The sequence below is a fragment of the Eutrigla gurnardus genome, assembly GCF_963514095.1.
Source record: "Eutrigla gurnardus genome assembly, chromosome: 1".
Taxonomy (NCBI): Eukaryota; Metazoa; Chordata; class Actinopteri; order Perciformes; family Triglidae; genus Eutrigla; species Eutrigla gurnardus.
In genome coordinates, this window is record NC_139915.1 from 34,345,005 (window position 1) to 34,366,468 (window position 21,464).

The window sequence follows — 21,464 nt, forward strand, 5'->3', positions numbered from 1 at the left end:
CTAAGCTAAGCTAAGCTAAGAACAAAAAGACTCCAAACCAACAGACACCAAACTCGAGCACCGTCTTCCTCTCACTCAAGGGAGGTTGTAGAGTAGTAAAGTAAGACACTTTATATCCAGCAAACTCTTATTTTAGGTGTTAAGGTAACTGATAATGCCCGAGGACGTGTCTATTATCAGGAGGTAATGGACTACGTGGAGGCCAGAACCGTCCGATGCCCAGTGGAGAGTTAGCAACCAAAATGTAAAGTTTTTTAAGAGTCATAACTCATAACGGAAACGTTGTCCACTGCTCCTAGTGTGAGTGTAGCACCAAGACGAGTGTTCACATGTCCACGTGGTCTCATGTGACCCAGATCCATTCAAAGTATTGATCCTGACACTAGCATCAACTCTCAGAACATGACTCATCAATATAATCAAAGCAAACTGATTAATGAACCTAAACTAGTGAGAATCTTAAAGTATATTTATTGTATCAGGATGCAGCATCACATACCAGACTCACCTGGACCTGGACCTGGACCTGGACCCAGCTGTGTGTCCATAAAGAGTGTCCAGTCTACCTGCAAAACGGCATTGACCCAGAAAACACCCCAGCCAAAAGGAAAAAGAAAGACTCTGCAACAGACACAGACGACCGACACACCACAGAAATTAAGGTCAGTCTGCTTGACAGCATAAACAACAAACTGGATCTTCTAACGTCACGAGGAAGTTAAAGACATGCAATAGCCTGGAATTTCCCAAAAACAGCATTGTAACACTGCAAAAACCAGACCTGTTAATACAAATGCATATTGTTACTAAAGAAAATAAACTGATGAAAGAAAGTGGACCTACAAACCCGCTCCATGCACGACATCCCAGAATCGTTAATCACAGACTTCATGACAACCTCACGTAGAGGAGGGTCTGTTCTAAAGGGGATCTGAGCCTCAACAGGCCAGCCACCTCCTGCTGGGTCTGGTGGCAGCCCAAAGGAGGTGAGGACAAGGCAGCAAGGAGGAGGAGACAGGAGACAGATTTAAACTTGTATCATCAAGTTAAAACCTACATTTAAATAATAAATAAATCCAGAAAGTTCTTCCCGGATCCAGCTGTCCTGACCGGTTCTGACTGCCCCATAGCCACGCCAATGCCTCTTTGACCAGAGATAACCCTCTCCTTATATATTTATTATTATTATTATTTTCTTTCTTTTTTCCTTTCCTCTCCCTCACTTTGATTAATACTCTCCTCCTTTTGCTCTTTCCTCTCTCTATCTTTCACACAGAAAACTCCTCCATTCACCCAGTGAACGGTCTATGGCTGAACAAGCTGCTGATGGAAGGTAAGAACTGAACCTGGACTCTCCTTGGAGGATAAATCAGGTCTAGACCAGCCAGAGAAAAGTTAAGAGTCAGAGAGAAGCTAACTTGGCTAACGTCACAGCTAATGCCAAAGAAGTGGATCTACACTAAGCTCAGCTAAACTAAGCTGGGTTTACATCGGAGCTACTTGAAAACCTGGTGCATCAGCATCAGACTCCAAGTGGGTCTGACCAAACTGGGTACTTGATGCGTTGGGAGACCGGTTTAGTCTAAACAGGTAAAGAAATCCAGAGGAATCAGGAACAGGTAACCGCTCAAAGTCCAGGAACATATACGAAGGGAGAAACAGACACGTATCAGGTCCTGGATCAGACCAGGGTTCAGGTTTTCATGGGAAGCAAAGGCAACGTTGGAACTTTGATATTTTTTTAACTTTAATCATCCATTAACAGACAGTTCAAGGCAAGCAAGCAGCAACCAGAGAGACAATCTTTCAAGTCTGTGTTAGAAAGACTCACACAAGGACCAACAGCAGCCATATCAAGTACAGTTCACCAGCTACACCATCTGGACCAAGACCTGAATGAGGTTTCCTGCAGGTTTGAGAAGCCAACGGTTAGCTACTAAGATGACTTTAACACGTAGCTGTAAAGTTGACCTTGAATTATGAAGCTAACTTTGTTAGCAGCTTCACACCAGAATCCACATGGATCCAGATCCAGTAAGGTTGCTGCTCAGGTTGCTGCTCTTCCGCTTGTGTTCATCAGAACCCGAGGCTTCAAAACCGTAGTCCACAAACCAACAGGTGACGTCGCCATGACAACGTCCACTTCTGATCTCCAGTCTGTGCTTTAGTGACTCTACTCTTTAGCACCCCCCAACTATAATTTCATTGATGTTTGTAGATCTGGGAAAAGAGGTGGAGGGGTTGCTGCTATATTTAAAAATACATTTCAGGGGAAACAGATGTCACTTGGTGTTTTTCCATCATTCGAATACCTTTGTGCTGTGTTGAAATGCTCTCCCAGAGTTCTCCTGTTAATTATTTACAGGCCACCTAAATATTCATCACATTTTTTCGATGATTTTACTGAATTATTGTCTAGCATCTCCACTGATTTCGACTGCCTAGTTATAACCGATGACTTTAATTTTCATATTGATGATTTGAATGACAAGGGTGCAAAAGAACTTTTTAATATTCTAGACACATTTGACCTTTCTCAACATGTGAAAGAGTCTACTCATTGTAAGGGACACACCCTGGACCTGATTATCACAAAAGGTCTCCATGTTTCTGATGTTTTTGTGACTGATCCTTCATTGTCTGATCACTTCTGTGTTTTCTTTAATATTTCTTTCATTCCTGACACACAAACAGAATCAAATAAGGTCAAAAAGCGGTTCATCAATGAACATGCCAATGTACTCTTTAAAAATGCCATTTCCTCGTTACCACCTCTAAACCCATGTCATGCTGATGATCTTGTAAACATCTTTAATTCCAAAATTCTGAATGTCATAGATGTCAATGCACCTGCTACGGTTAAAACAATTTCTAGTAAGCAAAAGGCACCCTGGAGAAAAGCTGCTGTTGTGACAGCCCAGAGAAGAGAGTGCAGGAAGGCTGAACGAATCTGGCGGAGTACTAAACTTCATATTCACCATGACATCTATAAAGAGAGCCTCCGGGCCTACAATTTAGTCTTAAAAAGTGCGAGAGAAACATTCTTCTCCAATATCATAAACACTAAGAAGGCGAAAACCCTATTTGCAACTGTTGACAGACTGACCAACCCCCCAACACAAATACCAGCTAAACTCCATTCCACGCAGAAATGCAATGAGTTTGCATTCTTTTATACTAATAAAATTGAAGGCATCAGACGCGCCATCAATATCTCAAACAGAAAAGTTGGATCACCACCCTGTTCAGGCAAAAGTAACACAGCAATCATGGCAAGCTTTAATGCCATAGACTCTAAAACTCTAGTGGAAACGGTGACAGATCTAAAATCATCCACCTGCTGCCTTGATGCTTTACCTACCAACTTTTTTAAGAATGTTTTTGACTGCCTATCAATAGACGTATTGCAAATAGTTAATAACTCCATTCAATCAGCCAATTTCCCAAAGGCCTTCAAAACTGCAGTCATTAAACCTCTTCTAAAAAAGCGGAGCCTAGATGCCTCTATTATCAACAACTACAAACCAATTTCAAATCTACCCTTCATAAGTAAAATAATTGAGAAAGTTGTCCTCCAACAACTAAATCACTTCCTGGCTTCAACTGGCTGCCACAACAACTTCCAGTCAGGATTTCGACCTTTTCATAGCACCGAGACGGCCCTTATTAAAGTTGTAAATGACATCCGTCTTAACAGAGACTCTGGCAAAACTTCAATATTAATGCTATTAGACCTCAGTGCTGCATTTGACACTGTCGACCACTCAATACTCTTGGACAGGTTGGAAAACTGGGTGGGGCTCTCAGGCACAGTCTTAAGCTGGTTCAAGTCATATCTACAAGATAGGAACTATTTTGTTTCCATTGGCGACTTTGTATCAGAACCTACCAACGTGTGGAGTCCCCCAAGGTTCAATCTTGGGGCCAACTTTATTCAACATCTACATGCTCCCACTAGGACAAATTATGCAAAATAATAACATTGACCACCATTGCTATGCCGATGACACCCAAATCTATGTAGCACTATCACCAAACGACTATCGCCCCATAGATCTTCTGTGCCAGTGCATTGAGCAAGTCAAAGACTGGATGTGCCAAAACTTCCTACAACTAAATGAGGACAAAACTGAGATAATTGTTTTTGGTGCTAAAAACGAAAGGTTTAAAGTAATTCAACACCTTCACTCTCTGTCCCTGAAAACCTCAAACAAAGCCAGAAATCTTGGGGTTATTATGGATTCTGATTTACATTTCGACAGTCACGTTAAATCAGTAAAAAAAAAATCAGCCTACTATCACCTAAAAAATGTAGCAAGACTTAGAGGGCTCATGTCAGCTCAAGACTTAGAAAAACTTGTACATGCCTTTATTACTAGTAGGCTAGACTACTGTAATGGTCTCCTTGCAGGTCTTCCAAAAAAAAAAACTGTCAGGCAGCTACAGCTTGTTCAGAACGCTGCTGCTAGAGTTCTTACAAAGACCAAAAAATGTGAGCACATTACACCAATTCTTAAATCCTTACATTGGCTCCCTGTATGTCAGAGGATTGATTTCAAAATCCTCCTGCTCACATATAAATCACTACATGGTCTAGGACCGAAGTATATCACTGATATGCTCCCACTACATAAGCCTTCTAGACCACTAAGATCTTCTGAGACCAATCTGTTAGTGATTCCCAGAGTAAACAACAATCACGGGAGAGCATCATTTAGTCACTATGCAACAAATGGCTGGAATAAACTTCCTGAAGATGTAAGACTTGCCCCAACTCTGACCACTTTTAAAACTAGACTGAAAACTTTTATGTTCACCATAGCTTTCTGCTAAATCTTTTAATGTCTGCACTGTTTTTAATTATTGCAAATATGTTTTTATTCTCCTTTCTTTCTGTAATGCATTTTTAAATTTGCCTTTATTTTCTTTTAATTCTTCTATTTTTTTTTTCTTCACTTTGTTGTATGATGTGAAGCACTTTGAGTCTGCCTTGTGTATGAAATGTGCTATACAAATAAAGTTGCCTTGCCTTGCCTTTGAACTTGGTTTTCTCCACAGAGTTCAGCAGATCTCAGAGGTTCCGTTTACCCGGCAGCATCAAACACACCTGGACTCCATATTTATGGTGAGTACATGTACAAGCTCACCTTTCACTATTAACCACATCCACTACAGATTCAATGCTGAACTGGTTCTAGTGGTCTCCATGCTGCTCAGACCCACACATGAATCCCATGTTGGGTTCTTTAGAGTTCATGTTCAGTTTATCCTTCTGTTCCAGCTGCTGGAGGAGAACATCTGCACTTTTGTGAAGAACGAGCTGAAGAAGATCCAGAAGGTCCTGAGTCCAGATTACCCAGAATGCTTGGAGAGTGAGGACGAGGAGTTGTTGGACGATGAGGATGAAGAGCAGAGGAGGAGCAGAGAGGCGTTTCAGAAGATCACAGTGCACTTCCTGAGGAGAATGAAGCAGGAGGAGCTGGCTGACTGTGTGCTGATCAGTAAGAGGATTTTAACAGATTTAACATGGTGGAAAGAAGAGAAGGATTCAATATGAAGAACTTCATATTTCCAAACTCTTAATAGGCTGCACACAACTTCAATGTTTGTTAATGTTCGGATGTCAGAATCGATATTCCAACACTCAAGTTCTACAGAGTTCAGACAGGATCACGACCGTTTCAGAGAAACAGGTGTTTCACTTCACCCAGTGACCGTGTTAACTGGTGACTTTCAGCTCGTAGGAACTAAATGGTTAGGTTACGGTCTACCAGGATATTTAGAAAACCCAACGGTACTATTTTCAACATGTCATCATACCGTCTCTTTCTATGATGCTGTATTGTGATGTGTTGTAGTCATAGGCGGCCTGGGGGGCCCCCAAACATGATGGGATGGCCGATCAAAAGAAACAAAAAGAGTGAATAAATGAACCTTGTGGTGAAACTGTAGGCTAGCCCTTTTTAAACAGCGTCTCTGCATTATCTCAGGAGCGGGGGTTCGGCAATTCTCCACAGATGGTGATTCACACAGAGCGAAGCATCTCCGCCGATCACCTGTGATTCCCACAGAAAGTGAGGCTCCTAATGAGGCGCGATGGTACACGTCATGATGATGACGTTGGCGTCAAACATCCTGGAAAGTGACAAAGTTAGGTTTTTCTCGCTAAAGTAGCCTACATAATTCCATAATGGGCATCAGGTCGCTGTCTGACTCTGTCACTCGGGAAGGAGGCTGGGGGAAAGTTCCCTGAAGTCGGGAGGGCTGACAGTCGCAGTGATTTATTTAAAATAAAATAAATTAATACATTTATTTAAAACAGATCACCACAACCGTCGATTTGAACTCACCGGGGTGTTTGTGTTTGTGGTGAAAATACATTTCCATCACAAACACTCGGTGAGTTAAGGTTTTTTGCCGGTGACAGACGCTGTTTTTCAGGCAGAAATGTGAGGAAGAGTCGGCAGGACAGGCGGGAGGACGGACGCTTCTCCACGTACAGCTGTGGTATTTTTTTTCCTCATATAAGTTGTCAAAGACAGTTAGAGTTACTACGTTACTGTTGTTTGGTTCTGTAATGTTACTGTGTGGGACATTTCTCTGTATTTAGTTGAGTGAAGGACCTGTGCAGTTATCAGACTGTCCGACCGACGCCCGCTCGCTCCGCGCCTCCGGATTATCAAGTAACATCATGCTGGATCTAAACTCTAACGCAATAACGTGAAATAACAGCAAGGTCAAAAATAGAGACAATAAAAGTGCCACTTTGCAATCTGTTCAACAACAAAAAGACAAGCAATGCATTTGGCAAGACAGGTGAGCAAGTGAATGTATGAGACTCCTCCCTGCATTTCCACAGGCCCTGTTTTTGTGAATGAAGTATCTGGGGGCGGGGCGGTCAGGTAACGCTGAGTGGCCTTGATGCCTGTCAGTCATGATGCGTCGCGTCTCCTCACCTCTCTGCTGTGTCTGCAGCTGAGCACTGTGATGCGTGTCTCTCTCCCCGGGCCGGGAGTTATCATACCGTAAAATACCAAATAATCATTTGTTTCAATCACTTCACAGACGAGGCGTTTATTTGGGACAGGTGTTTAATTCCTTCATCTCAAAAATCCGGGATGAAAATATCACAAACTTCTCCAGCGTCTCTGTGAATTCTCTGGCATCCTTCTGCAAGTGAAGTTGTTGCGGCGGAGGAAACGATTTAGACAACGGATGTGTCTTCAAAATAAGAGCATTACATTGCACCCTATCGGAGTTAAGAACTGGGTTCTTAGCGGGGGGCTTTTAATTTGAAAGTAGCGGCCGCTGCATCCTTTCAGGTTTCAATGCATCAGAGACACATGGGTGCAAACATATCGTTAATTAAATGTTTCATGGGATAGGGCCTCATACATACACTCAACAAAAATATAAACGCAACACTTTTGTTTTTGCTCCCATTTTTCATGAGATGGACTTAAAGATCTAAAATTCATTCCAGATACACAATATTACCATTTCTCTCAAACATTGTTCACAAATCTGTCTAAATGTGTGATAGTGAGCACTTCTGCTTTGCTGAGATAATCCATCCCACCTCACAGGTGTGCCACATCAAGATGCTGATCTGACATCATGATTAGTGCACAGGTGTACCTTATACTGCCCACAATAAAAGGCCACTCTGAAATGTGCAGTTTTGTCTCACAGCAAAATGCCACAGATGCCACAAGCATTGAGGGATCGGCAATTGGCATGCTGACAGCAGGAATGTCAACCAGATCTGTTGCTCGTGCATTGAATGTTAATTTCTCCACCATTAGCCGTCTCCAAAGGCGTTTCAGAGAATATGGCAGTACATCCAACCGGCCTCACAACCGCAGACCACGTGTAACCACACCAGCCCAGGACCTCCACATCCAGCAGGTTCACCTCCAAGATCGTCTGAGACCAGCCACTCAGACAGCTGCTGAAACAATTGGTTTGCATAACCAAACAATTTCTGCACAAACTGTCAGAAACCGTCTCAGGGAAGCTCAACTGCATGCTCGTCGTCCTCATCGGGGTCTTGACCTGACTCCAGCTCGTCGCCGTAACAGACTTGAGTGGGCAAATGCTCACATTCGATGGCGTCTGGCACGTTGGAGAGGTGTTCTCTTCACGGATGAATCTCGGTTTACATTGTTCAGGGCAGATGGCAGACAGCGTGTGTGGCGTTGTGTGGGTGAGCGCTTTGCTGATGTCAATGTTGTGGATCGAGTGGCCCATGGTGGTGGTGGGGTTATGGTATGGGCAGGCATCTGTTATGGACGAAGAACACAGGTGCATTTTATTGATGGCATTTTGAATGCACAGAGATACCGTGATGAGATCCTGAGGCCCATTGTTGTGCCATACATCCATGAACATCACCTCATGTTTCAGCAAGATAATGCACGGCCCCATGTTGCAAGGATCTGTACACAATTCTTGGAAGCTGAAAATGTCCCAGTTCTTGCATGGCCAGCATACTCACCGGACATGTCACCCATTGAGCATGTTTGGGATGTGCTTGACCGGCGTTTACGACAGCGTGTACCAGTTCCCACTAATATCCAGCAACTTCGCACAGCCATTGAAGAGGAGTGGACCAACATTCCACAGGCCACAATTGACAATCTGATCAACTCTATGCGAAGAAGATGTGTTGCACTGCATGAGGCAAATGGTGGTCACACCAGATACTGACTGGTTCTGAGTCCCCAGACCCCCAATAAAGCAAAAAAATGCACATTTCAGGGTGGCCTTTGATTGTGGACAGTCTAAGGCACACCTGTGCACTAATCATGATGTCAGATCAGCATCTTGATGTGGCACACCTGTGAGGTGGGATGGATTATCTCAGCAAAGCAGAAGTGCTCACTATCACACATTTAGACTGATTTGTGAACAATGTTTGAGAGAAATGGTAATATTGTGTATCTGGAATGAATTTTAGATCTTTAAGTCCATCTCATGAAAAATGGGAGCAAAAACAAAAGTGTTGCGTTTATATTTTTGTTGAGTGTAGTATTGAAACGGGACCCTAAAGCCTAAGGCCACCACTGGTTGTAGTGACTGACTCGTGGAGCTTTGCAGCTGCATTTCAAAGGGTTATATCCTTCAGTTCTGTTTGTCTTGTAAAAGTCTTTTATTTATTTTATGTTGCACCTGATTGATATTGTCTCCAATAGTTCTGATTTAATCATTAAATAAGTCACTCATACTGAGGACTACAGGGATACATGGCTCTAATACATGGCTTATTCATAGACTGTAAAAGGGTCTGTAGGATCCACTAACTGGGTTCCTTTGTTGTTTATCCAGGAACCGCTGGTGCAGTGTACCAACGTAAACTCAAGTCTAACCTCAAGAAGAAGTTCCAGTGTTTGTTTGAGGGCATCACTAAAGCCGGAAACCCAACCCTCCTGAATCAGGTCTACACGGAGCTCCACGTCACAGAGGGAGGGACTGCAGAGGTCAATGACCAACATGAGGTCAGACAGATTGAAACGGCATCCAGGAAACCAGACAGACCAGAAACAACCATCAGACAAGAAGACATCTTTAAAGGCTCACCTGGAAGGGATGAACCAATCAGAACAGTGATGACAAAGGGAGTGGCTGGCATCGGGAAAACAGTGTTAACACAGAAGTTCACTCTGGACTGGGCTGAAGACAAAGCCAACCAGGACATACTGTTCACGTTTCCATTCACTTTCAGAGAGCTGAACCTGCTGAAAGAGAAGAAGTTCAGCTTGGTGGAACTCCTTCATCACTTCTTCCCTGGAACCAAAGAAGCAGGAATCTGCAGGTTTGAAGGGTTCCAGGTTGTGTTCATCTTTGACGGTCTGGACGAGTGTCGACTTCCTCTGGACTTCCTCAACAACGAGATCCTGACTGATGTTACAGAGTCCACCTCAGTCCAAGTGCTGCTGACAAACCTCATCAGGGGGGAACTGCTTCCCTCTGCTCGTCTCTGGATCACCACAAGACCTGCAGCAGCCAATCAGATCCCTCCTGGGTGTGTTGACATGGTGACAGAGGTCAGAGGGTTCACTGACCCACAGAAGGAGGACTACTTCAGGAAGAGGTTCAGAGATGAGGAGCAGGCCAACAGGATCATTGCCCACATCAAGACCTCACGGAGCCTCCACATCATGTGCCACATCCCGGTCTTCTGCTGGATCACTGCTACAGTTCTGGAGGACATGTTGAAGACCAGGGAGGGAGGGGAGCTGCCCAAGACCCTGACCGACATGTACATCCACTTCCTGGTGGTTCAGTCCAAACTGAAGAACGTCAAGTATGATGGAGGAGCTGAGACGGATCCACACTGGAGTCCAGAGACCGGGAAGATGATTGAGTCTCTGGGAAAACTGGCTTTTGAGCAGCTGCAGAAAGGAAACCTTATCTTCTATGAACCAGACCTGACAGAGTGTGGCATCGATATCAAAGCAGCCTCAGTGTACTCAGGAGTGTTCACACAGGTCTTCAGAGAGGAGAGAGGACTGTACCAGGACCAGGTGTTCTGCTTTGTCCATCTGAGTGTTCAGGAGTTTCTGGCTGCTCTTCATGTCCATCTGACCTTCATCAAGTCTGATGTCAATCTGATGGCAGAAGAACCAACAACCTCCGGGGTGTCTGAAGTCACCAGAGACAAACCTGAACTAAAACATCTGCACCAGAGAGCTGTGGACAAGGCCTTACAGAGTCCAAACGGACACCTGGACCTGTTCCTCCGCTTCCTTCTGGGTCTGTCACTAAAGACCAATCAGAAACATCTACGAGGTCTGCTGACACAAACAGGAAGTAGCTCACGGACCAATCAGAAAACAGTCCAGTACATCAAGAAGAAGCTTAATGAGGATCTGTCTCCAGAGAGAAGCATCAACCTGTTCCACTGTCTGAATGAACTGAATGATCGTTCTCTGGTGAGGGAGATCCAACAGTCCATGACTTCAGGATGTCTCTCCTACAATGAACTGTCTCCTTCTGATTGGTCAGCTCTGGTCTTCATCTTACTGTCGTCAGAAAAACGTCTGGACGTGTTTGACCTGAAGAAATACTCTGCTTCAGAGGAGGCTCTTCTGAGGCTGCTGCCGGTGGTCCAAGCCTCCAGCAAAGCTCTGTAAATCTAGTTTTTATATTCAAAATACAACGAACCACCATGGAATTACAAGGTTCTATCTGCATTCTGAATGATTTGATTGGTTTTCCAAACAGCAAAAAGTAAATAATAAATAGTTGTCATCCAAATAGTTACTTGAGGAAAAAAGTATTTAGTGAAAAAACTATTCAAGTACTGAGTACTTGCTGATTTAAAAAAATAAAATATCAATGTGCAAATTCATTCGGCTCCACCAAAAGAACAAATCACTAAAGGAAACCAAACTCTTTTCTCTGCAGTTTGATGTTTAAAGGCGGGTCCACACCGCACCGACTGCCCGACTCGTGAAGTCGGGCTACTTAACATGGCAGACTCGAACAACGACTTGGGCGGTTCACACCTACGGAACTACAGCTGACGCCATACGTTCCGCGCTTGCGCGAGATGTAATGTCTCCAAAACAACAGGCGGCGCTAATCTGTATTGTGCGCCAAAAAACACAAAAACCGGAAGTAGGCGGTCCTCTCTAGACCACCTTCTTCGATTCTACTGGTTATCTGGTATGTTTACATCGTCACTTCCGGGCTTCACTGATTCGCTAGTCAAGCTGCTAGCCTCCACCAATCAGAATGGTAAAAGAGTCACCGACTCGCATGGCAGATTACACATTTGAATCGGCTGAAATGAACCCCGACGTGGGCAGATTCGAGCGACCACACCAAGCAGACTCGTGTCACGGAGGCCGACTCTCTCAAAGACGCCGATTTTCGGTCCGGTGTGGACTCGCCTTTAAGGCGCTATATGTAAGAATGTGGCCAAAAACGGTACTACACTCAAATTCAAAACACTGCGGCGAGTCGTATCCGCCTCCCCCTCCACCCCCTCCCCTCCAGACTCGAGGTTGCCAGAGCTGTTGGCGTATCCAAACACACCGAAGGCAGCCGGACAGCGGAGTAACAACTCGTATATAGAAACAAACGTTAGCTCGTAACAGGACAGTGCTAATGCTGCTAGCGTTAGCTGTGCTGCTAACGTTTGTTTCTATGATCTAAATGAATAACGTTGTTTCTCGACAGTTCAAAGTATTAGAAATGTCCATCCCCGTCAAGCTATGATGCTAACTTAGTTAGCCAAGCTCAACTTACCCGTCTAGGAGAAGAGTAGCCAATTCTGCATCCGATTTCAAATTCCTCTCAGCTTTCTACTGTCTCCACCGTTCAAATGCATCCCCTATATAGACCCTCGCTTTGCCTCGGTTTTTATCTTGGCGTTTTTATGAATCATAACGAGCTCTTTTGGGTTTCGTTGCCTCCGCCATTGTAGCTCACTCGAAACTGGCAACCCGTGGTTGCTCGGCAGCTGAGACTCTACTGACTGCAATGATTTGTAGACGCCAGTGGGTGGCGCCACATGCCAAAACATGTTTTCAAAACATAAACAGGATTTGCGGTCCGCAAAAGATTTTTTTAAATGCTAATATTTTGGCTGTACTGTTGTTGTTGGTGAGTTCAGTATGTTATATGATCATTATTCCTGAGTCTCTATGACATATTAGGAGGATTTTACGGCCAGTTGCTTTAGATTTCTTACATATTGTACCTTTAAATATTTGGGGCATCAAAATGAACGTGTTAACGCGGGATGATTCATTTGTGGATTTAACACATTCATCTTTTTAATGCATTCACACTGTTGGCTCTCTGTACGTTGAAGTATAAAGAGAGAGAGTATGAAGTCATCGGTTAGATTACAGCGTGGTACAGTGTGCAGCAGTGTATTGTGGGTACCGCATGTTTGTCGGTGAATAAATGCTACAACCAGACACAAGCTAACATTCCGTGTCTTGCCGTCAGCCGTCTGATAATTAAAGTGAAGGGGATTAGCACCGAAGTAAGCCAGACTTGTTCTGTTTTTTATTCTACATTTCTGATTCCTCTTCAGACTCAGTGGCTGTAACCTCTCAGAGAGAAGCTGTGAAGGTCTGTCCTCAGTTCTCAGCTCCCAGTCCTCCAGTCTAAGAGACCTGGACCTGAGTATCAACCACCTGCAGGATTCAGGACTGGAGCTGCTGTCTGCTGGTCTGAAGAGTCCACACTGTGGACTGGAAACTCTCAGGTCAGACTCAAGGACTTTGAGAAGTTTACCTATGAAGCTTCCAATGATCCGTTTACATGCACCAAATATTCACTTCTTTGCTCTTATTCCTGAAAAGACACTTTTGCTACTAATCTGTTTCCATGGCTGATGAAACACGTTTCTGCTGGTAACGATCTAACAGCAGAAGAACAAAATCACTAAAGAAACCAAACGTCTTGTTTGTCTTTCCCCTGCCGTTCTAACTTTGAATAGTTTTACAAATCCAGCTGGCGTTTCTAAATGCTGTTGTCGTCATGAGGCTATGAACTCAGACAGGACGGCGTTTGGTTTCCTGGTGTATCTGGGACTTCACAACATGTACAAAGCAGCAATAGTGGTTATTTCATCCGTGATGGAGGAACCCTGGTTGTTTCTACATGGAGATAAGCCCCGCCTCCTCGCTGGTGTGTCTAGCATGAGTGTCGTGACTAAACACAAATGATCCCACAAATAAAACCAATTCATCCTGCAGTCAAACTCAAACATCACTTCAGGTTTGGTGTGAACGCAGCAGAAGAACTCACTTTCTGCTTGGAATGATAAGATTCTATCTAGTAAAACATGAAAAGAATCAATGATTTTCAAGGAATACAAAGAGTTTTCTCATCATGTTTGAACACGTGAAGTTAGTGTTGGAACAGTGTCCACAGAAGTTACATTGAATTCTTTTCTACCACATTTTACATTTATTTCTGGTTTTAGGATGAGTTTTTTTCTCATTGATAAAATCCTTGCTGGTTAAGTTTAAAGGTCAATGAATGAAATGTTCTTGTTGGTCTTGTGAAGGACTGCAATACAAACACAAGTTAAGTCTTTGTAAAGCCTGTTTTCGATCTTGCTGAGGAGTTTTCATTGTTAATTCCAAGGAGACGAACAGTTGTTTGTTCTAGTTTCATCACACATTTCTGATTCCTCTTCAGACTCAGTGGCTGTAACCTCTCAGAGAGAAGCTGTGAAGGTCTGTCCTCAGTTCTCAGCTCCCAGTCCTCCAGTCTAAGAGACCTGGACCTGAGTCACAACGACCTGCAGGATTCAGGACTGGAGCTGCTGTCTGCTGGTCTGAAGAGTCCACACTGTGGACTGGAAACTCTCAGGTCAGACTCAAGGACTTTGAGAAGTTTACCTATGAAGCTTCCAATGATCCGTTTACATGCACCAAATATTCACTTCTTTGCTCTTATTCCTGAAAAGACACTTTTGCTAAAGTTCACATGGCGGCTCTAAAAGAGCAGTTGAACACATGAATGTCTGATATGTTCTGAGACTCCAAGTTTTGTATTTGACTTTATTCTCAGAATACTTGTTATTTAATTAATAATGTTACTTAATTCCTCCAGTTCAATATGAAAACTGACAACAAACATAGTTGAGATGTTATTGAATTACAGTTTTCTTTGCTAGTTGGTTTAAATCAGTAGCCAGATCTTTGTTGGGACACCAGGTCTGAAGACAGACCACATAGACTGGTTCTACTGTTGTTTCTTGACTTCTCGTCCTCCTCTATCCGTCTCTGTCCATCACTCAGCCACGCTTATCCCACCCAGTACAACATCAACACAACAACAGAGAATGATCACTTTTTCTCAGTTTAAAAGTCCCCAGAAGTGACAGAAGTGTGTGTGTCTTCAGTCTGTCAGGTTGTCTCATCACAGAGGACGGCTGTTCTTCTCTGGCCTCAGCTCTGGACTCCAACCCCTCCTATCTGAGACAGCTGGACCTGAGCTACAATCATCCAGGAGACTCAGGAGTCAAGCTGCTGTCTGCTGGACTGGAGGGTCCACACTGGAGACTGGACTCTCTCAGGTGAGGACAGGTGGACAGACATCAGACTGGACACTCTCAGGTGAGGACAGATGGACAGACATCAGACTGGACTCTCAGGTGAGGACAGATGGACAGACATCAGACTGGACACTCTCAGGTGAGGACAGGTGGACAGACATCAGACTGGACACTCTCAGGTGAGGACAGATGGACAGACATCGGACTGGACTCTCTCAGGTGAGGACAGCTGGACAGAAATCAGACTGGACACTCTCAGGTGAGGACAGGTGGACAGACATCAGACTGGACACTCAAGTGAGGATAGGTGGACAGACATCAGACTGGACTCTCAGGTGAGGACAGCTGGACAGACATCAGACTGGACTCAGGTGAGGACAGATGGACAGACATCAGACTGGAAACGCTCAGGTGAGGACAGATGGACAGACATCAGACTGGACACTCAAGTGAGGATAGGTGGACAGACATCAGACTGGACTCTCAGGTTAGGACAGATGGACAGACATCAGACTGGACTCTCAGGTGAGGACAGGTGGACAGACATCAGACTGGACACTCAAGTGAGGATAGGTGGACAGACATCAGACTGGACTCTCAGGTGAGGACAGATGGACAGACATCAGACTGGACTCTCAGGTGAGGACAGATGGACAGACATCAGACTGGACACTCTCAGGTGAGGACAGATGGACAGACATCAGACTGGACTCTCAGGTGAGGACAGATGGACAGACATCAGACTGGACACTCTCAGGTGAGGACAGGTGGACAGACATCAGACTGGACACTCAAGTGAGGATCGGTGGACAGACATCAGACTGGACTCTCAGGTGAGGACATATGGACAGACATCAGACTGGACACTCTCAGGTGAGGACAGATGGACAGACATCAGACTGGACTCTCTCAGGTGAGGACAGATGGACACTCTCAGGTGAGGACAGATGGACAGACATCAGACTGGACTCTCAGGTGAGGACAGATGGACAGACATCAGACTGGACTCTCAGGTGAGGACAGATGGACAGACATCAGACTGGACTCTCTCAGGTGAGGACAGATGGACAGACATCAGACTGGACACTCTCAGGTGAGGACAGGTGGACAGACATCAGACTGGACACTCAAGTGAGGATAGGTGGACAGACATCAGACTGGACTCTCAGGTGAGGACAGCTGGACAGACATCAGACTGGACACAGGTGAGGACAGATGGACAGACATCAGACTGGATTCTCAGGTGAGGACAGATGGACAGACACCAGACTGGACATGTAGGTGAGGACAGGTTGACAGACATCAGACTGGACACTCTCAGGTGAGGACAGATGGACTCTCAGGTGAGAACAGATGGACAGACATCAGACTGGACTCTCAGGTGAGGACAGATGGACAGACATCAGACTGGACTCTCAGGTGAGGACAAGTGGACAGACATCAGACTGGACTCTCAGGTGATGACAGATGGACAGACATCAGACTAGACTCTCAGGTGAGGACAGATGGACAGACATCAGACTGGACACTCTCAGATGAGGACAGATGGACTCTCAGGTGAGGACAGATGTACAGACATCAGACTGGACTCTCAGGTGAGGACAGATGGACAGACATCAGACTGGACACTCTCAGGTGAGGACAGATGGACAGACATCAGACTGGACTCTCTCAGGTGAGGACAGATGGACAGACATCAGACTGGACTCTCAGGTGAGGACAGACATCAGACTGGACTCTCTCAGGTGAGGACAGATGGACAGACATCAGACTGGACTCAGGTGAGGACAGATGGACAGACATCAGACTGGACACTCTCAGGTGAGGACACATGGACAGACATCAGACTGGACTCTCAGGTGAGGACAGATGGACAGACATCAGACTGGACTCTCAGGTGAGGACAGATGGACAACAGTCTCTGACTGAGGAGCTGGGCTTCATGTTTACTGGTGTTTGCATGTCTTCCTGCAGGGTGGACCATGGGGGACAGCAGAGACTGAGACCTGGTGTGAGGAAGTGTGAGTATGTCTTCAGTAACTCAGCTGCTCCAGATTTGAACGTGTTCATGACTGAAATCCGATTCTAATCAGGACGTAGCGTTTGTTTCTTCGTGGCTGTAAAGATGTCGTGTTGTGTTCACACCAAACGCCACATTTTCACCTTCAATTACACACAAAGTCAACGCAGAGACGCAAACGGACGCCAATTCCTGCCGGACGGCAACGGAGGCGAATACCCAACATTCCCGTTTTTGTGGTGTTTGTGTGAGTTTAAATATTTGAAGTGAAGAGAGAAGTTCCTGAGACTCTGTGTCTCTAAAGCGTCTCAGCGTTGAGATGGTCCTCCTGTCGTCCCGACGTCCCTGAATCCTAAATGGAGGACCCAGATGTTGTCTCCTGGGTCTGTGGTCCCCCAGAGCTCTACCATAGTAGCTCACATTAGTCCACAGACCAGACCACAGTTTGGTCTGGTTTCAATCTCTACTCATTTTAGGCCCAACTGTGATATTTTTACTACCAACGATGTCGTTTTGTAGCGTTTTTGTTTTGTTCGTTAAGGTTTTTTCAGACGGTTTCAAACGTTGACCGTTGGGTCCAGAAAACACGTTGTTTCCATGGAAACGTAATAGAGAGTGGAGATGAGTTGTATGGGGACGTAGTTTAGTGGGAGACAGAGATGAACCTTTAGCTGCATTGTGTTTGTTCTCTCCATCAGATGTCTGTGAACTGGAACTGGACACAAACACAGTCAGCAGAGACCTCAAACTGGACGACAACAACAGGAAGGTGACATATGTGGACGACGACCAGTCATATCCAGATCATCCAGACAGATTTGTCTCACAGCCTCAGCTGCTGTGTAGAGACGGTCTGACTGGTCGCTGTTACTGGGAGGTCCAGTGGAGAGGAAGGGTTCGTATATCAGTGAGTTACAGAGGAATCAAGAGGAGAGGAAACGACTCTGGGTTTGGATGGAATGATCAGTCCTGGAGTCTGGATTGTGATGATGGTGATTACTATGCCAGTCACAATAACAGACATACACACATCTCCTCCTCCTCCTCCTCCTACTCCTCCTCTGATGTGGTAGCAGTGTACTTGGACTGTCCTGCTGGCAGTCTGACCTTCTACGAAGTCTCCTCTGACAAACTGATCCACCTCCACACCTTCAACACCACATTCACTGAACCTCTTTATCCTGGGTTTTTAGTCTGGTCTGGATCATCAGTGTCTCTGCGTCGTCTTTAGGTCTGAAGTCGTGTTCACACCGAACGTGAAGCTCATTTTTTACACGCTGTGATTACATATTACAAATTTCTTGGGGTTATAATGGATGATATAATCAGCTGGAAATCACACATATAGTCTGTTTGTACTTCATATATGTAATTTTGGTAATTTCTGGTCTTTCACGTGACAAAATCACGAGGACTAGGCTTGGCGGAACCTTCTGCTGGTACAGTTGTTTCCGACAGACGGACTTCTCTGAAACCCCCGCTAAAGTAAGCCTGATGGTTAGCCTGCCCCGGAGCAGGCTAGTTTGGTCGGATAAATTCCCATGGTTACTTAGCGGAGAGTGCCTCAAGTCACGTTGATGGAACGCAACTCTGGCTAAAGGTAGCGAGGCTTATCGAAATTAGCCCGGCTTTGCACTTAGCGAGTTTGATGGAATACCCCTCTGGAATGTCTAATTGTTTGACTTTCGATTTTGTTGTTGTTTTCATTCCTATTTTTATGTCTTTAATTGTTCGGAACAAATAAATAAATATCCAATCCATTCCAATCCACTTTATTTAGATCCCATTTTAACAAACACAAGGTTTTCCAAAGTGCTGCACAAGATAAAACACAATAAAAAGTACAGAATAGAAAGATAAAAGGAATCAAATAAACAGATCAGATAAAAATATGCACGTATACACATAAAATCATCAAATCAACTCCCTACATGGTGTCAGAAGACAAAGACAATCCATCCAGAGTCAATTCAAAGATGAGAATCTGTGTCTCTAAAGAGTCTCAGCCAGGAACCAGATGTTGTCTCCTGGGTCTGTGTCCCCCAGAGGTCTAGATAGTAGACCACATTAGTCCAGAGACCAGACTATGTGAGGAACCAGAGACTGTGGTCCCCCAGAGGTCTAGATAGTAGACCACATTAGTCCAGAGACCAGACTATGTGGAGGAACCAGAGACTGTCTGTGGTCCCCCAGAGGTCTAGATAGTAGACCACATTAGTCCAGAGACCAGACTATGTGATGAACCAGAGACTGTGTGTGGTCCCCCAGAGGTCTAGATAGTAGCCCACATTAGTCCAGAGACCAGACTATGTGAGGAACCAGAGACTGTCTGTGGTCCCCCAGAGGTCTAGATAGTAGCTCACATTAGTCCAGAGACCAGACTATGTGAGGAACCAGAGACTGTGGTACCCCAGAGGTCTAGATAGTAGCCCACATTAGTCCAGAGACCAGACTATGTGAGGAACCAGAGACTGTCTGTGGTCCCCCAGAGGTCTAGATAGTAGCTCACATTAGTCCAGAGACCAGACTATGTGAGGAACCAGAGACTGTGGTCCCCCAGAGGTCTAGATAGTAGACCACATTAGTCCAGAGACCAGACTATGTGAGCAACCAGAGACTGTGGTCCCCCAGAGGTCTAGATAGTAGACCACATTAGTCCAGAGACCAGACCAGACTATGTGAGGAACCAGAGACTGTGGTCCCCCAGAGGTCTAGCTAGTAGCTCACATTAGTCCAGAGACCAGACTATGTGAGGAACCAGAGACTGTGGTCCCCCAGAGGTCTAGATAGTAGCTCACATTAGTCCAGAGACCAGACTATGTGAGGAACCAGAGACTGTCTGTGGTCCCCCAGAGGTCTAGATAGTAGCTCACATTAGTCCAGAGACCAGACTATGTGAGGAACCAGAGACTGTGGTCCCCCAGAGGTCTAGACCCTTGAATGGCTGACATCATTGAAGCTGTTCTTCTATATTAGTTCCACATATTCTATTGTAAATGTTCCGTTTTCATAATGATGTAACGATGTCATTCTACTATCTGACTGTGTGTATTGTTCTGCACCAATCACCACGTCACATTCCTTGTGTGTGAAAACATACTTGTCAATGAAGTGTTTGTGATCGTGTATTGATCCAGAAGATCCTTCAGTGTTTGGAATGAGATCTGCAATGTATCCCCTTCCACCTCTGCTCAACTCTTCTGCATGCTTCCCTTTCTCTCTCATGTTACTCTGATGGATAGTTGAACATGAAAACAAGAAATTACTATTCATTGGAATTCAAATAGAGTTCATACATTTTCATTTGATGCAAGTTTTATTTTAGAGGAAGAAAAGAACAGAATAAAGTTTGTCTTCACAATCTGGCATGGTTTTCCATTTTATTGTTTTGAAATGATCTTTTTCTTTAGAAAGGCAAATTACCATCACATACATGAATTCCAATCTTAGTCATTCAAAGACAGATAAAGATGCTTCCAGGAAGTCCATGTGATTTGGTCCATATTGGCCTTCTGGAATGTTTTTCTGACTCTTACTGGTTTTAGTTGAGAACAGTATCAGAACAGAACAGAACTGGGGACCACTTGAGACAATCCAAATAACACTCACACACACAAACAAAGGGAGGACAGGTTCACACAATGCCCAAGTACAGTCATATGAAATCACATCTAATTGGTTTTACATACTCAGTCCATTTGGTCCAGATCCTGTAAAACCTTTCTTTTTCCACTTTGAGGGAAAAAGATCTCCTCTCCATAACATAGATCTCATAGACCATGTCCATCCATTCATCACTGGTGGGGTTCTGCTTTCAACCTGTTGCGGTTCTAACCTGTCACCTTCAGCACCCTGGACAGCGCCGCAGAGGAGCCGCGGAGAGGCCGCAGTTGAGTGCGTCTGCGCTCAGAGCTCATTAGGACCTGATGTGCGTCACCTGGGAGACGCCACTGGGAGAAGGCTACTCTCGCCACACAGAACTCTTTTCCTGCCCTTTCCCCTGATTTTAGAGTTGTTAAAGTATAGGAAATAAAGTGTACATTTTTTTACCTGCAACTTCCACTCCTCCTATATCCACACCTTACATTTGGTGCCGAAACCCGGGAGAAGAAACAAAAAGAATGCATGACAGCTGAAGACGCGGATAATAGGACAAAGCAACAATGTCGAACCTGCAAAGACAAAAGAAACTAAGGGGAGCAATACGGGCCGCTACGACACGACTCTTGGACAAGATTGATCGGGAGGTTGAAAAAGAAGATCCCAGCACAGATTTGCTGGATGAATATTTGGAGCATCTGACGGCGAGAGAAAGAGCTTTAATGGATAGTGACCATGACATTGAAGCGGAGACAGCAGGGGATGATTTGGAAGACGAGGTTAATTCAGCCTTTGAATACATGGATCGAATCATGT

The 21,464-nt window shown here is 44.8% G+C and overlaps 2 protein-coding genes across 2 annotated transcripts in view; both read left to right on the forward strand.

Annotated features, from left to right (window-relative positions):
• LOC311025196 (uncharacterized protein) overlaps positions 1-21,464 on the forward strand; it is a 228,753-nt gene that overhangs the window by 159,457 nt on the left and 47,832 nt on the right. The window contains exons 7-8 of the mRNA XM_084027980.1: positions 483-662; positions 1,277-1,333. Coding sequence (XP_083884106.1) covers positions 483-662; positions 1,277-1,333 — 237 coding nt within the window. The remainder of the gene's footprint in view (positions 1-482; positions 663-1,276; positions 1,334-21,464) is intronic.
• Positions 13,044-21,464, forward strand: part of LOC311010642 (neoverrucotoxin subunit beta-like) — a gene marked incomplete at its 5' end in the record, with an annotated part of 88,870 nt that continues 80,449 nt past the window's right edge. The window contains 5 exons of the mRNA XM_084005219.1: positions 13,044-13,225; positions 14,167-14,340; positions 14,876-15,049; positions 17,003-17,049; positions 17,747-19,243. Coding sequence (XP_083861345.1) covers positions 13,044-13,225; positions 14,167-14,340; positions 14,876-15,049; positions 17,003-17,049; positions 17,747-18,279 — 1,110 coding nt within the window. The remainder of the gene's footprint in view (positions 13,226-14,166; positions 14,341-14,875; positions 15,050-17,002; positions 17,050-17,746; positions 19,244-21,464) is intronic.